Below are 16944 nucleotides of genomic sequence, written 5' to 3' on the forward strand. Positions count from 1 at the left end.
GTGCTCGAAAATCATAACCAACCCAATTAGAAAATGGAAACCCTCGAAAGTAAAACATTTTTAGAGTTATACCTTCTGTTATTTTTTATACTTGCATCCCCCCCCCCCATTTTTTAACGGCTCGATTTGTCAAACATGTCTTAACGAACACTCGCACATAATTCACGTTTAAATTAAAATCGTACAATTCGTTCGGAAGCTATGATGTCACAGACAGACGGGCAGGCAGGCAGATATGTCAAAGTTATAAGCCCCTCTTTTTGGGATTAAATAAGAAAAAGTCATTAAAACAGCTGTGAAATATTTGACACCAGGATAGTATCGTAAGCGATGAAATGTGTTTGATTCAAACATTTGATAGTCTTTGGGCCGCTCAAGATTCATTACAATTTAGAAAAAAAAGCAAGCTTAAAATGTAAGAAAAGTGTTTCATTTTCAATATTGTATTACATTTTTGCGATGATCGTTATTATTAAACTTCATAGTTTTTCACATCTTGAAAATCACGCAGACGAAGTCGCGGGCAACAGCTAGTAATTAATACAATTATACCTCTATCTATAATAATATTATTTGTATATCACTACTTATGTAAACTATTTGAAAGCGAAATATAATATATTTTACGTTACTAAATTCTAATTATTACTAATACCTTTAAAAAATATTTATTAAACAAGAATATATGTATGTCGTCATTATTAGTAAATAGTATAAAGTTATCAGTCTGAATATTTTACAAAAACTAATTATAAAGCCAAAAATAATATTAAAAAAAAATCATATGCTCTTCCTATCCTCTGCTGTTCTACTCCGGTCTACTACAGTCTACTCTCGGAGTTTGAACCTCAGCCAGTGCCCGCCTTGCAGTCGGATATTGAAGCTGTCTGTGGAGAGCTCAGCGGGGATGCAGGTCCTCTCACAAGGAGACAACACCATCTGACGCAGCACCTGGTACGTCATCACTTTTAACTCGCAGAGCGCAAATCTTGAACCTGAAGATAACAAAAAAAAAATTTAAATCTTAAGACCGGCTTTCTATCTTAGCGGCTACTAAGCAGCAAATTTTTCGAAATCAATGAATTATCTGACCTTCACAATCATTTTGGCAGTAACAAAAGTTTGTTGTCTAAAGACTGGTTGTCTAAATTCTTATGTTTTAAGGAATTTTAACGATTAATTTAAATGTAAGAAGTGGTCGCTATATTTTAAAATTGTCTTCCTTCTTCTTGCCTACTCATATACACTACGGGGGCATTTTCGCAGCACATGTTCCAAAAATAAACTTTCGGTTTACACCGGTATCCAAGTAATTGCTAATTGACAAGAGGAGTCAATAAGGTATTCTTTTGACCATCCGTATTATTCGAACGTAATGTGAGCAATCATCTATTTTAGACACTACAGAATTAGTAGTCAATTGGCACGATATGTAAAGATATATTTCTGATAACGAAATGGTTTTGCATCGTACTGCAAAAAAATATGTAATGGTAATATTATTATTTTAACTAAATTAAACTGTTCATGCTGTATTGCTACACGTAAGGAAAAATATAAGCTTCTTCCACTTCATTTTTAGTCTAAACATGTTGGTCTGTCCATTTACACTCACCAATACAATTCCTAGGTCCTAATCCAAACGGCATGTATGAGAGTGGCTGGATCCTGTGCTTGTTCTCTTCGGAGAATCGTTCAGGGTCAAACTTCTCTGGGTCCGGGAAAAACTCAGGGTCTTGATGAAACGCGAAGGTCGGCATCATTACACATGTCCCTTTACGCAACTGTGAACGAAATATATGACATAAAAAGTAGCAGAAAATTTTATTGATATTTAGGAAAAGGGAACTCGGTACGTTTTGTAAACAAAGATGTGCTATCGTTGGAAACTTATAATGACACAAACACACTAAATGTAATAGGTAAGTAAATAAATTAAAAAGGTAGATGTGTTGAGTGCTTACAGAGTGTAATGAGTCGTGGCGCAGGTGATACTACTAGCAATATATACCAATTAACATATTATTTGTTTTAAACTTAACTGTAATTTAAAAGATCTCCATCATAGAGTAGTTATCTATGTAAATGGCAAAACAAACTAGAAACTTACAATGAAATCCTTTTCTGCCTTGTCATTAGGTTTGCCTAGATTGTAGTCTCTATTACAGACGCGGTCCATAGCAACGGCTGGAGGCCATCTTCTTAACAATTCTGAAAAATTCAGAAATCCAGACTTAGAGTTAACCAGCGTTTATAAACTCCAGTTTTTTTTAACTATATTGCTTTTAAACAAAATGATATTTTTTATAAATAATGCTTATAAAAAATATCTTTTTTTTATCATTAATAAAGATACGAGTACAAGATTCGCTAATGAAACTAGAAATCGATACGTATAACAAAATTATGTTTACCTGAGACCACCATATCCATGTAAGTCATGTTTTGTATAGAGGTGAAGTCAAACTTGCCGCCGTTCTTGATGTCATGCTCTTTGACTTCTTGAGCCAAGCGCTCCTGAACATCAGGGTTCACAGCTAGCTCATACAGAAGGAACGACATTGTGGAAGATACTGATTCAAATCCTGCCACGAAGAATAGAACTGCTTGGGCTATCAAGTCATCATCATGCCATACTGCAAAAGAAAATACATTTGCAGTTTATAAGCTTTGATTAGATTCATCAACCAATATCAGTGCCTGTGCTTAGGAGTATTTATAAATTAGTACCTCTATTCAATTCCTTCTGTCCAACTGAAGATTCTTCAACAGTTGCAAATCCAGCGGCGGCATCATTTGGTTGAACATCTTCATGAGACAGTTTCCCTGTTAAAAAGATAAAAGTTTTTTTGTTTATCAAAGGATCCTTAACCTTATCTTTTTGCGTTTGACTATAATATTGAAATTGGTATTCTAATAAGAATAGATGAATACCTTTTTTAGCTTCCATCAGCAGATGTATCATATCAGGTCTTATGATGTGTCGCAGCTCACGATCTTTCATTGTATCCAGAACCAAATTTCTAAAGAATGTCCTAGGAACTTCTGATATCATTTCCCATTTCATGAACTGTAGGAAAAAAATAATCACTTAGAATCTTATAGTCAACATGTCTAATCCACAAACAACATTAAATTGTCAGATATGTTCTATAGAATTTAATGAGTAGCAAAAGAATAAGGCATCACATTATCCTTTATCATTCCTATATCCTTTTAAAAATAAGTTTATGTAGGTATAGAATTACATGCGTTTGCTGTATCCAGCTTACCTTTATGACCTTCGGCATGTTGACAAGCAGAAAGAACATGATCATTTGTCGGAAGTTGAAGTTGGTAGCTTCTTTGCCCATCGTGTAGAACTGGTTGTCTACCTCGGTATGAGAGTTGACTTTCAGCCCGAAGGCGCAGGACGCTATGACGTCGTTCGAGTATCGTGTCGTCAGATCTTTGCAATCTACGTCTAAGTAGCCATCTAAAAAAATAATTTAATTCCTTAAAGATTTATCTATGCCATAAAAAGAGGCATTGCTCGCACTGCACTTTGAGTAACATTAAGTAGGTATATATTCTTTTTCGTTCGTTACATTAATTTTGACAGCATAATTTAGGTTAGTGAAAACGCCATCTGAATAGAAAGCTTACCCTTAGATGCTTTAATTTTCCTTTTCAAAGTTTCCGTCATCTGGTCCCCAACATCCACCATGAATGGAATCATCAGACGTATCTTGGAACTCGTGAATGCTGGACTCAGTGTTGAACGCATGTCCTTCCATTCTTGACCTGTTATCATAATAAAATGCTCATTTTTAAGTTATTTCGATGTAAGAGAGTATGCCAAAAATGTTTCATCAAAATCTGGACAAGACAAGTCTAACTAACGTAGCTGAGTAAAGTTGTATACAACTGATAAAAATGGGGCTCTCAATTCGACACGTGTAACAATTTATATTTAAATACATAATTACAATAATTAATTATTAGGGCATCCAAACAAATAAGTAAACAAAACTGTGAGTAAGTAAGTAAACTTCGCTCGTGTTTTTATCAGCCAGTACATTATGTGAAGCTTGCATGACCTTGAGCAGCAAATTTTATTACCTACAGAGTCCCCGGTATGATACTGGGGACACCAAAAACGTTTCCTCAAAATCAGACCAGTAACCTTAAAGATCGAATACCGATCAGATAATTTATTTATTTTTATAGTTTTCAAAGTAGGTAATGATTTTAGTTATAGTGGTTCAGCTTAACATCATATTGGGTCTGGTCTGTAAGGAACACTAAACGACTTTGGAAAAATTACAAAATCTCTTAATATAGATAGCCGGGTGCCACCTTTCCTTCCTTACCTTTCAAAAAGAACAAGCTCCTTCCGAACACTGAATCAGATCCCAGGGTGCGATGATCCAAGAAGTACTCGAAGTCTTTTACAGTAATCTTCTTGATCAACTCTATGTCCCGGATCATTACCATCTCATTCAAGAATTCAAATCTTCCTACAAATCTGTAACAGTTACATTTGTTTTGTGCAGTGATAAGAAGCTTCCCAATTCATACATTAAATACGATTAAAAACAAAAATGTTTTTGTTTAGACTGGCGATAGCTTTTATCAAAATTTATGGCTTTATCGTTGTTTGGTTAGCATTGTTTGTTTGTCCCGTTTGATAAGGTGTAATCTATTCCTCAATGAGTAGGTGTAGTATGTAGTAGGTGGCACAGGATCTAAAGTATCCGTTGTTATGATGCTCCGATCAGTCTGTTCACTTTTGTTTACAAACATATTGCTAGCAACTTACATGTTGCAAAGTTTCGGAGCAATATTATTTATGTTGCTCATCGCCTAAAAATTTTTGCATGTCAGTTGCGCAATAAATCTTTTATTTAAATATCTCTAAAATGTATCTTACTGTCACAACTCAGACTGAGTTTTAAAAGAACCGCAGGTTCTTGTCCTGTCTGAGGATTGAATTGTTTCAATGTATTTGCAAATAAGAGAAGAATTTTGATCGAAAAATTGTATTATTGTTTTTTTTTGTATGTATTGAATTTGTAATATTGTAATTGTAATGCTCCCTATCATGGATTTAAATAATTAAGTTTGGGACAGAGATGCTGCTCTACTTGCGCTGTCGAGCTTCCTCAACAATAATAATATTATTTTAAAATGTGGCAGTGGATCCTCAAGCTCGACAGCGATGCCGACAAGTCCCAATCCTTTCCGAAGTTATAAATATGTACTGTATATCTTTAAACACATACCTACTTGCAATGAGCAATGAGCGTGGTGATCAATGCTCAAATGTTCCCTATATTGACAGGAGCCTGGGTCTAACAATGTTGTAGATGTTGTATATCACAAAAAATAGGTAAAAACTCACCTCTCTTCAGGAAATGTCCTGTACAAATTGAGAATATCGTAAGCAAAGTGTTCCCTTCGGAATAGGACCCGACCCATGTTGCCTAGCAACGGCACTGGCTTGAGGAACTTGACTCCATATCTAGAGAACCTGGAGTAGACCTGGCGCAGGTATAGCACCAGCACTGCGATCAGTACCGCCACCCATATTAAGAATATTATCATTTTCTGCAAAAAGAAGTAAATATAAGCAAACACATTGACATAATGTCGTCTTTTTCAACACATAGGTACTAACAATCCCAATGTAAAAATTATTAGTAGCCCCCAATCGGCCATGAATTTAAAAAGGCTTTTTTTAATATGAATGAAATATCCTATAAGTGGTCATAGTGTTTAAGTCAAGAAGTTTTCCTTTAAACCTTGGATTAACAAAAATAGTTATCTGCAAATATAAAGCTTGGTATTAAAACTTTATAAATATTATCAAATATTTTTTATTTGATTTTACGAGGGTCATGGTATTTTCTTATGAAACGGCAGTTACTGAAAAGTTCTTAAATACAACTCAATAGAACTGTCACTAAAAAATAAATATTTTAATTATTATAAATATCACATTAATATCTTACAACGTGTCGACCGCTGGACGAGTTGATATATATTGACAACAACACTGGGCATAAACAAAATACTACGTGTGGAGCTAGTCGTGGACACACAAACTATGAGAAGACACACCCGCAACACAGCTTGCTGCTTTACTACTTTATCTTTATACAATGTGACAATTGGAAATTAATGATAAAAGGCACACGACAACCATTTAATATGAGAGCCAAGTTTAATACTTCTTAAGAATACCGCAGTTATGAAATTCGCTAGTAAACCATTTCCTTAATTTATTCATTTATCTATAGACGAATCATGCAATTGAAAAAATGTCTGAAAATCATCCGGCTGTTCCGACCAAGGTAGACATAGAATACCGTTGCGTGCTGATATCAAACTATTCTTAAAAGATTGGTGTGAAGTCCGTGTCATGGGCGACACTTTACTTTAAATGGACTTACATAACAGATACTTATAAAAGCTTGAGTTTGCATAAAACTCATATATCGAAATGGATATACCAAGCAAGAAAGATACGTGTTCATTTAGGTCGAGATATTCAGCCGCGTGTCACAATATACGTTCGTTATTCATCCCAGGTCTTGGACTTGGCTAAATGCACTGCCGAGTCACTTTATGAGGCGTCCGTAGTAAATAGTCAATTTATTAGTAGTGTCATACATTTAGGCTGAGGTTTTCAAGGTGTAAAAATATGATTAATGTTTTTGCCACTTCGATAAAAATAAACATATATTATGGTCTTTATGAGTAAGTAAGAGATAAGATGTCACTACCGAAAATAGATAAAAATACAGACAGATATGCAAATTTAATTACATTGTTTGTAACCGTAGATATGTATTTATAGGATTTAGAAAAATCTATTGTAAACTAGTGTTTATATCTCTTATCAACCTTTACACAATAACTAAGGGTTATTGTCCTGTGTAAAGATAGTCTAGGAATTCGATTACAAGAACGTGTTACTTCCAATTAATATTACTATCGTTAACTATAATTTTCTATGTCGAAATTTTGTTTACAAGTTCTAGGGCAATAAACTCAGGAGGAAGTGAGGAGATTCGTTGATTAGAGTTAATGGGTCAATGAAAAAAAACAATAACATTCGGAGTCATGTTTTTGTTTATTTAGATAAAGAGGTCAGATAGAAAGTTGGTGTGTGTGAAGTAGTCACTTCGGTACCGAACTTAAAAAACTCTAAAAGTCGTGTATAAAAATATAGTAAGAAATTCAAATTAATTAAAGAGAACATATATATTTTAAAAGAACCTTTAACTAAGTATTGTTTTCACCTACAGCTTTATAATGCAGGTGATTGTGTAGACACAGAGCTTTAGTTGCTAAAATGTCATGACTGTTTTATATCACAAAACTTATCGGACAAAAATATAGATTTTTGAAATACATACGTTTAGGTTTTTAAATTGTGTTTGATACTAAAATACTTAAGTCATCGTTATTAAGACATTAATGAAGATTTAAATTTCATTCAATATTATCTACATTTTTTTCGAAGCGGTTTTATGATTAATATCGTAAATCGTTATTAAGACTTTAATGAAGATTTAAATGTCATTCAATATTATCTACATTTTTTTCGATGCGGTTTTATGATTAATATCGTAAAAACAACCAAGCAATGCTATAATTAGACCACTAGATAAAGCGCTTAGACTAGGTAGATACTACTGATACGTGATAATTTACGCATTAGAGTTTAACGCGTAATAACATTTTGTATTGGTATTGGTTCAGATTTGGTTGTTCTATTATATAAGAGAGCCTATCTTTGTGCGAGCACGCAGTGTGCGCCTGATGTAGCACCGCACATCCTGCCTTATAGCGTCGCTAGTAAAGCTATGACATTGGCTCATGTTTATTCTAGGCATCGAGCTACTTCATTAGGTACTTCATCGGCACCTAAATGTTTAGTACTCAGGTCACACGCTAATCTCCATTATTCAATAGTAGTAACAAAACATTGTTGTGAGTGTTGACTTGAAGCTTTGTGTTTACTACACAACGGTTTTACGCGCGACACGTGACTCCACAAGTGCAGGATCGTTGCGCACGAGGAATTGTGGCTAAGCTATAGTTTAGCCACGGTTCCTCATGCTAGTTTCGGAAGTCACGTTAAATTGTGGATGTTTTTATTTATGAATACATGTTTTACAATCGTTACGGGTCGTTTGAAGCTAGAAAAACTGTCAACCAGACAAACTAAGGGGTGCTGACCATTTAACTGGGTTGGTGGTTGGTAGAAAAATTCTAAGCTGACGATGATGGTTTTCATCTTGTAGTTCATCACGTTGCGATGGTAACGTTGCGCATTATAGATACATAGCTATGGTCATAAGTACGATTAATCGCAGTATCACATCCATCTTTGACATTGAGATAATGTGTTTACTATGTGACAGCTAGACGCCACTCCGGCTTAATGTTTACCTTTTATACGTGAATAATATTATTGTTTACCTGACTTGCGAATTTTTATCAATGTTTTTTACAGTTTACAATCGTAGTAATGTTTAACTGTGTGTACTTAATAAACACTCTTATCATAGTTTATTTTTAGAGTGTTATTATTTTAAAATTTTGCCTGCTATTCATTTTCCTGAATATTGTAAGGGTCGGATTCCGTAGACACGAGGTCAAGGTCAGAAAGGTTCTTCAAGTCACTTTAATTGTCTTATGCTGGCTGGAGTAAACGTCCCTAAATATTGTTAAGCTCAGATGCTGTACACGAATTACTGCTTCTGATATCACAATAGTTTAATGTACGTATTTTTTACGGCAATTATAAGTAGGTTCAAAAAATATGTCATAATCATTCACAGCCCTAATTGTGCACCCACTACAGCATGGCTGCGAATAATCCTCTTTTTGACCTTCCTCCCCTTTTTCGTGTCATTTTCTACAAACATTCATACATCATTTTTTGCAAACTCTACCCAACAGTTGGGCTCATGATTGTGTTCTGTTAGCAGCTCTATTAATCCCTACTAATATTATAAATGCGAAAGTAACTCTGTCTGTCCGTCTGTCTGTTACGCTTTCACGTCTAAATCACTGAACTGATTTTAATGAAATTTGGTACAGAGATAAAGTTGACCTTGAGAAAGAACATAGGATAGTTTTAATCCCGTACTTTTGAAGAATTCTCTTGAAAACGCGATATAACTGACCTCGACGCGGGTGAAGCCGCGGGCGAAAAGCTAGTATCTATATATTTGCTTCCATTGAAAAATGAAATGTGAATCAGACTTACCTATCTATTTGACGTTTAAAAGTCCCGTCTGTTGGTCACATTGCTTGTTAGTACGTTGAATCTTAACTTAACACATGTCATCCGTTAAGTGGCCCGATAAGTTTTTATTGTAGGTGTCTCTATTGTAGAAATTTCTTATCTTTGAGATTTATCAGGCTACTTGTTTTGTTGAATGACTTTAAGTTTACCAGTAGATTAAATTCTGATTCGAATTTTTGAAGTAAGTATTTAATTTATGAGCGAATCTTTGATAAGATTCGTTGCTAATCAAGTTTTTTAATTGTATGATAAAATACTCGTATTAATGTCCTTGCGATTTTGATAACCTTTTTCTGTGCAAGAGTTCGTAAGTTTGATCATTACTATGTTTTTTTAAAGTTATGTATACTTTTTTTATTATACTCAAATATACAGAAGGAACTTTTCTTCAAATAAAACTATTAATGAGTGAAGAGTTTACCATAGTCAAGTGTCAGACCATGGTAAACTCCTCGCTCTTTAATATTTTTTCACATGTACAGGAACATAATAATATTGTATCCGTGAAAATATATTATCGTCAAAGCTTTTTTGTGTACTGTCAGCGCCTACCTTTACATTAATGGGTGATTTTTTGTACAATAAATTAAACAATTATTTGTATTTTATTAACCTTAATATTGTTATTCTTTGCGTATAGATTTTTGATTTAAAATTTTATCACTCAATTAAAATCCAAACTCAGTTAAGCTTATGATTAACCTAGAAAATACTTGCGATACCCTTTGTCATCTTTGTGCGTAAAATGAGATTGCAGATGACTTTGTTGTAATGAAAAGCTATCATATTAAACAATATTTTAAAAGATTTTGCTGTAAGTTTAGCGTAACGCTTCACTAATTTTGGAGTTCTTCAAGGAGCTGCGCTTGGATCAACACTTAATTCAAATGCAACTTTTTAATAATTAATATAATTTATTTATTATTACAACACAAACACAAACAAATTAGTGTAAAAATTTGGCATTGCATTCTACTATATAACATCATTATAATCTCAATCATTGTCTTAGACAAAAAAAATATCACATACAATTATGGACACATAGAAACTTAATTAAAGCTTTAAAACAATTAATTCTTAAAACTAGTCAACTAAAATAATATCCACTTTGATTAACAGCTGAAATTTTAGTATTTCATTAATATCATTATCACATTTACCATTTTTATCAAATCTTAATTAAAATTTGATTAATGTTTAAAAATAGCCACATCAATGTACATCCTATTTTCTAACGAGTACAAGGCTTAAGTTCTAATTTGGAAGTCAAGCCAATGTCCTCCTTTGAGCTTTATATTAAAGGTTTCTTTGCATAACTCTGCAGGAATACATGTTTTAGCACTAGGGGAGAGGACGAAGTGCTGAAGAATCTGATACGTCAACACTTTAATCTCGAAGAGAGCAAATCTCGACCCTGAAATTATAAACAAATACATCATTTTAGATATATTTTTTTTTTAATTTCTCTCATACATACAGGCTGTAACTGTTTGAATCTTTCTGAAGCTTACCTATACAATTTCTGGGTCCAGAACCAAAAGGCATGTAAACGAACGTCGAAATCAGATGTTTGTTCTTTTCGGAGAACCTCTCAGGGTCGAATTTGTTGGGGTTTGGGAAAAACTTAGGATCCCGATGGAAGGCATATACAGGTATTGAGATACCCGTACCTTTCTGGACCTGGAAAAGATAATATGTTACTACTCTCTATACGTTTCACTTTTTAGTATTTAAAAAAAATATTAGTTTTAGTTTTACTTACAATAAAATCACGTTCAGCGGTATCGTTGGGTTTTCCCAGGTTGTAATCTTTAACGCATATCCTGTCAAGGGCGATACCAGGTGGCCACATTCTCAAAAGCTCTGTAAACAAAAGAAGCCAGAAGATCATTTTAAATCCTACATCAAAACTTTAACCTCAAGTATATCATCTTTGATTTTTACCTGAGACAACCATGTCCATATATACCATATTCTGTATTGAATTGAAGTCTATCTTTCCATTGTTTTTGGCGTCGACTTCCTTGATTTCCTGTGCTAATCGATCCTGGACATCAGGGTTGACAGCCAGCTCATACAGCAGGAATGACATACCTGATGATACGGTTTCGAAACCAGCAATGAAGAACAGCACTGCTTGAGCTATGAGGTCGTGGTCCGTCCAGACTGCAAAAAATAATCATAAATAGTCAATTAGATTTAACGTGAATTTTGTAGTAGCCTGGTTGGTTGACACCTTATTGAGTACTTAATTATGAATACTGCTGTCACGTTATTGCCCACGTTGTATCATTGATAATTTTACCACATCACGTCTCATTGTAATACCTAACACTACAAACACTAACGTTTGTATTAAGTTACTTGTACATGTAATTTAATATTTCTACGTCGTAAACTCATGTTGCGAGTTCTTTGATTTTTGTCGTAAACATCCGGCAGACAGACTACTAACAAATGTCGGTAATTATCTCAACTTTTTGCACATTTAATGATATCCAAATGTCATTCAAATTACAAACGTTGAAAAAAAAAGTTGTCCAGCCATGATAAATTGTATACCTATTGTAGAAAATATAATAGTTATTATAGCTAATTTAGCAATTGGAAACTATTTCTTACCTCTATTAATTTTTGTTTGTCCAACCGAAGATTCCTCTACTGTCGCGAATCCTGCAGCTGTGTCGTTAGTCTTCACTTCGTCATGGGTTAATTTTCCTGAAAGACAATTAAAATTTTTAGGTTTCCTGTGATAAAAATAACACTACAAAAATATATGTTACATCACAAAATTATTAAACCCAAGTCAGTTTTAGTCAAGCAGTCAGTTTTATCAATCTCACATCAAAATCTTTTCAAAAAAAGTGTTACATTACATATTATATTATATTCTTTTACTCCCACCTTTCTTGGCTTCCATGAGCAAGTGAATCATATCAGGTCTGATAATGTTACGTTCTTCACGGTCCCTCATAGTTCCCATAAACAAGTCTTTGAAAAACAATTTTCCTTCTTCAGTAAGGAAATCCAATTTCATAAGCTGAAACACGACATAAAATTGGGATCAATTATGAATATTATTTGGTCCATGTTTGAATACATTTCATTCTGGAATTATTTTGTATCAAACAATATATCAATTGAAGTCTTTCCAACACCTAAGTGGTTTTAACTATTGCATGTTATTGCAGGTACTAAAGTATGATGGCACATAAATGCTCTGATTGCAGGACGTGTATCGTAGCGTAATCCGCATCTGTGGTTATACGTTTATACGTATGGCCTTGCACCTTGATCATATTCGTATTCATCACATACACGTGGATAGGCTAGACAAAAACATTGATGTTATCAAAGCTAACAAAAAACGAATATCTTATTAATTTATATTCTTAATTTATCATCAACTATTTTATCATGGAACTTTGTCATGATAACAATATTATTTGTTTGTTCTTTTATCAAGTTTCACAATTATTTTTTTTCGTTTTGATGCAAATGTGAATCTCAAGGAAACCTCACTATTACTAACCTTGGCAAGTTTCGGTAGATTCATCAAAAAGAAGAACGTTAAAATCTGACGGAATGTAAATGTGGATATCTTTTTTCCCATAACGTAGAAGCTATTCTCCGGATCATGATGAGAGTCCACTTTCAGTCCAAAAGCACATGTTGCAACCACGTCGTTAGCAAACCGGGTCGTCATGTCCTTGACGTCTACTTCTAACGTATCAGCTGCAAGGTTAAACAACAATTTATGATCATGAACGTTTTTTTCTTTTCAATGATTAGGAAGATATTTATTATCTCACCTTTCGAGTCCTTCAATTTTTGTTTTAATGCCAATATCATCTGATCGCCCACTTCAACCATGAATGGCACCATCAAGCGAATCTTGGAGCTCGTGAAAGCTGGACTCAATGTTGATCTCATGTCCTTCCATTCTTGACCTAAAACAACATTAGAATAAATTATTTATTTGAAATCATGATCAAATATTAGTATAGTCTTAAGTTAACTTACCCTTCATAGAAAACAAGTTACGACCAAAATATGAGTCGCTGTTGCTGAATATGGACCGATGGTCGAGGAAATGTTCGAAATCTTTGACTGTTATCTTTTTAACCAGTTCAATATCATGGACTATGACTATCGGGTTTGAGAATTCATATCTGACAATAAATCTGCAAGAACAAAAAATGAGAGCTCAAATTATCTTCTCTATAATCCTGTTTTTGTTTTCAATTATTATTATAACGATCCAAAACCTACCTCTCTTTACTATATCTGTTGTAGATTTCCTGTAAAGCATCAACAATGTGCTTCCTGCGCAGCAGCATGTCAGCCATGTTCCCTATTATGGGCAAAGGCATGTCGAACTTGACTCCATAGCGATAGAATCTGGAGAAGACCTGGCTGAGGTAATGCACCAGCACGAGGAACACCACGATCCCCACCAAGTAGATAATCATGATCTGAAGCAAAATTATGAAATGGAAATAATTTTTAGTTACTATAGTATTCCCTAATCGCATCCTTAGCTCGACTAAAAGAAACACTGATAGACCCTCTCTTAAGTGGGATTGCGATTTGCTGTCAAGATTGTATGTTTGTAACAAGATATGCTTCTTTTTTGAGTTATCAAAAGCCAATTTGCTTCTGACATTGCATTGTTTTTCATAGCAACATTGATGGCTAAACACACGGATGTTTCGATATTTTTAGTGACGTCTTTTAGATTACGGTCTTTATCTAAATTAGTATGATTAAATTTGAGTGGTCACTCGGTACTAAACGGCATGTTATTCATAATATCATTAACACTATTGTTATTGAATTCAATTATTTTACACTCTTGTAAGATTTATCTCAAGTATTCAACGCACGTGTCTTAAAACGTTTGCATGTAATTACAATTAGACACTTAAACGCTTGTTACCTCTTAAAGACTAAAATAATCGATAAACTTCAATGAATTCTGATTATATAAAATCCAGATTTGTAAACAATGTTTCGCCTTCCTGCCCAGTACCTACGATAATTTTTATAATGCCCTTGATTCTGTAGGTGAACTTTGGAAAAAAGGACTTCAATTATTAGATTAATCATGGTGTTTAAGACGGCAATCTTTTTGTCCAAACACGGTCATTGCGGTCAATATCAAACAAGAATAATTAGATACGGGTTACAAAGGCTGTCGAGTCACACGGCAAACAAAACAAAGACCTTAAATTTATCATTTGAGATAAATACTCACTTATTTTTGTTGCCTTTACAATACATATAATTTTAAAAGATTTATTCATCACAACCCGATAAGATTACGACATACACGCACACAACACAAAGGATATTAACCTGAGAGAATAAGATATTTTCGTAATTATCCTTATTTGGCATCGTCGATACAGATAGGTACTTCTAAATTTTTTTTTGATTATCTTTCTGTGGTTGTGGCAATACACTATTTTTTTCTTCCTATATGTATATGTCTTCCTGTATATGGCATCCAAATTATGAAAGTCGGCTACCATTGTTCAACAAACCTATTAATTTATTTTAAACTAGCTGTTGCCCGCGACGTTTGTCTGCGTGATTTTCAAGATGTGAAAAACAATGAAGTTTAATACTAACGATCATCGCAAAAATGTAACGCAATATTAAAAAACATACAAGAAATATATTATTATACATTTTGTTTTTCAATTTTAAGCTTGCTTTATTACTTCTAATTTTTTATGATTCTAGAGCGAACCAAAAATTATCTGATGTTTAAATCAAAATTATTTATTAGTCTTGAAAGGGAGAAAGAAAAATATATCATTGCTCTGCCGATAGTCTTTAGATCAATAGCGTGATGTTTTTTGTGTAAATTGATGACCGTACTGCCTACTATTAAATGGGGTGAAAATACACCTCATAATTGTATTACACGATGTTACGGGTGGGTCCAGAAATGCAAAACTTTACTGTTCATGCCCCCCGCATGGTAGCGTTATGATTTTGATATATATGTTGTATCAAGTGTTCGACAATGTTCATGCAAAATTTGAACAAAATATATTTAGTAGTTCATGAGATAATTTGATATTTGTTGATAGATATAAAAGGCTTCTGCTCATCCCCTGTAACTAAAAGCGAGATAATAAGTAGAAAGTATGTTGACCGGACCTCTTGTTGATATTCTCTTTCTTTCCGGACATACATACAGACAAACAGACAAAAATTCTAAAAATCATATTTTCGGCTTCGGAATCGCTCATAGACCATCCAGCAATCATTCTTTTTTTTTTTAATATTCAATGTACAGTTTTCACTTTTCTACAATTTTATTATATGTAGGTATAGATACGATTATTATAATCATTCTTATTTAAAGTCGATTTTAATAATCTAATCATGTTTTACGAATGATTTAAATATAGGTATTTTGAAATCTTGTATTTGTGGCTACTACGTAATTTTTTTACCATCCACAACAACAAAGAAAATATTTTTCTTTGCGGATTTTGACACTGTTAATCGTATCTACTAGAATTTTAATAAAACTAGTAGTACGAAACAAAATCAAAGTTTTATAATTTATCTTAATAATTGCTCTAATTATAGTAAAAAAATATAGGTACCTCTAAATATCGGGCACTGATAACCTCAATTGTTTTGTAAACATTATGTTATGTGAACGCTAAGTGGTAATTATACAATTTGTAACATGTTAATTATCAAATTTCGGTACCGTATTACAAGTCACTAAATCGCACTAATTAGATATGATTATCAAAATATTATTGCTAATAAAAATGTTACACGCAACTTTAAATTACACAACTAATTTACCAAGAAACAGTTTTCTTGTAAAGCCGCAACCAAAACAATATTTGCAATTTTTTTATATTAATCTATACATAAGTGATGTTGCTAGCAAACATTTTAGCGTCATCGATACGTGGTCCACTTTCGAACTAACATACTTTTTGTTTACATAACACGTGACTAGTAATACTACACTAAAAACCAGTTCTGCTACGCTACCAGCAACAAACACGCACACACATAAAAAAAAGATCGCACTAAAGTTATATTTACAAAACGCAGTACACCATAGGTAAATAATAAACAAATGCAAATTACTTACGACTTGATCGATGTACTATTAATAGAATCACACAACACTAGGCAAGGTTTAAGTGGAGGAGTTTAACAAGCGTTGTGCCCGAGTCACGGGCAGACTGCGTTTGAGCCGAGCGTAGGGAGATACGGAGATAACATTATTTATACCATTCACTATCTGTTTGCGCGCGAATCTGTATTTTGTTTTGTCGAAAACTGTACACACAACAACAATAATTAAGACCTACACGAAAATATTAATAATGTTATTTAACCTTCATTAATGTTTAGAACAACAAAGTGTTATTTTTTGCAACTCGAATTGCGTAGCTTTGATTTTTAAGTTTGCCTTGAACGTGGATGGATCACGCAAAGGTAAAAGTTGTGAATGGGGATAAACTTGTAATTTTGAACATTTTGCGGTTCAAAAGAATTGTTTTTCATTAAAACGAACCCCGCATACTTCTACAAAGTATACCCTTACTAAGTTAATATCCACGCTGTATTGTTTTACCCGGTGTGTGAAT

The 16944-nt window shown here is 33.5% G+C and overlaps 1 protein-coding gene across 1 annotated transcript; it reads right to left on the reverse strand.

Annotated features, from left to right (window-relative positions):
* Positions 1-828: 828 nt before the first annotated feature.
* Positions 829-16558, reverse strand: LOC113495130. The gene is made up of 22 exons (XM_026873728.1): positions 16443-16558; positions 13580-13782; positions 13331-13491; positions 13120-13257; positions 12840-13042; positions 12212-12347; positions 11930-12025; positions 11252-11473; positions 11070-11170; positions 10819-10987; positions 10557-10721; positions 9266-9293; positions 5384-5635; positions 4353-4507; positions 3646-3783; positions 3273-3475; positions 2935-3070; positions 2731-2826; positions 2415-2636; positions 2111-2211; positions 1616-1784; positions 829-995 (listed from the first exon to the last, which is right to left on the reverse strand). The coding sequence occupies exons 2-22, from the start codon at positions 13777-13779 to the stop codon at positions 829-831; spliced, it is 3258 nt and encodes a 1085-aa protein (XP_026729529.1). The 5' UTR covers positions 13780-13782; positions 16443-16558.
* Positions 16559-16944: the final 386 nt, after the last annotated feature.

This window comes from Trichoplusia ni, chromosome 6, assembly GCF_003590095.1.
Source record: "Trichoplusia ni isolate ovarian cell line Hi5 chromosome 6, tn1, whole genome shotgun sequence".
Lineage (NCBI taxonomy): Eukaryota > Metazoa > Arthropoda > Insecta > Lepidoptera > Noctuidae > Trichoplusia > Trichoplusia ni.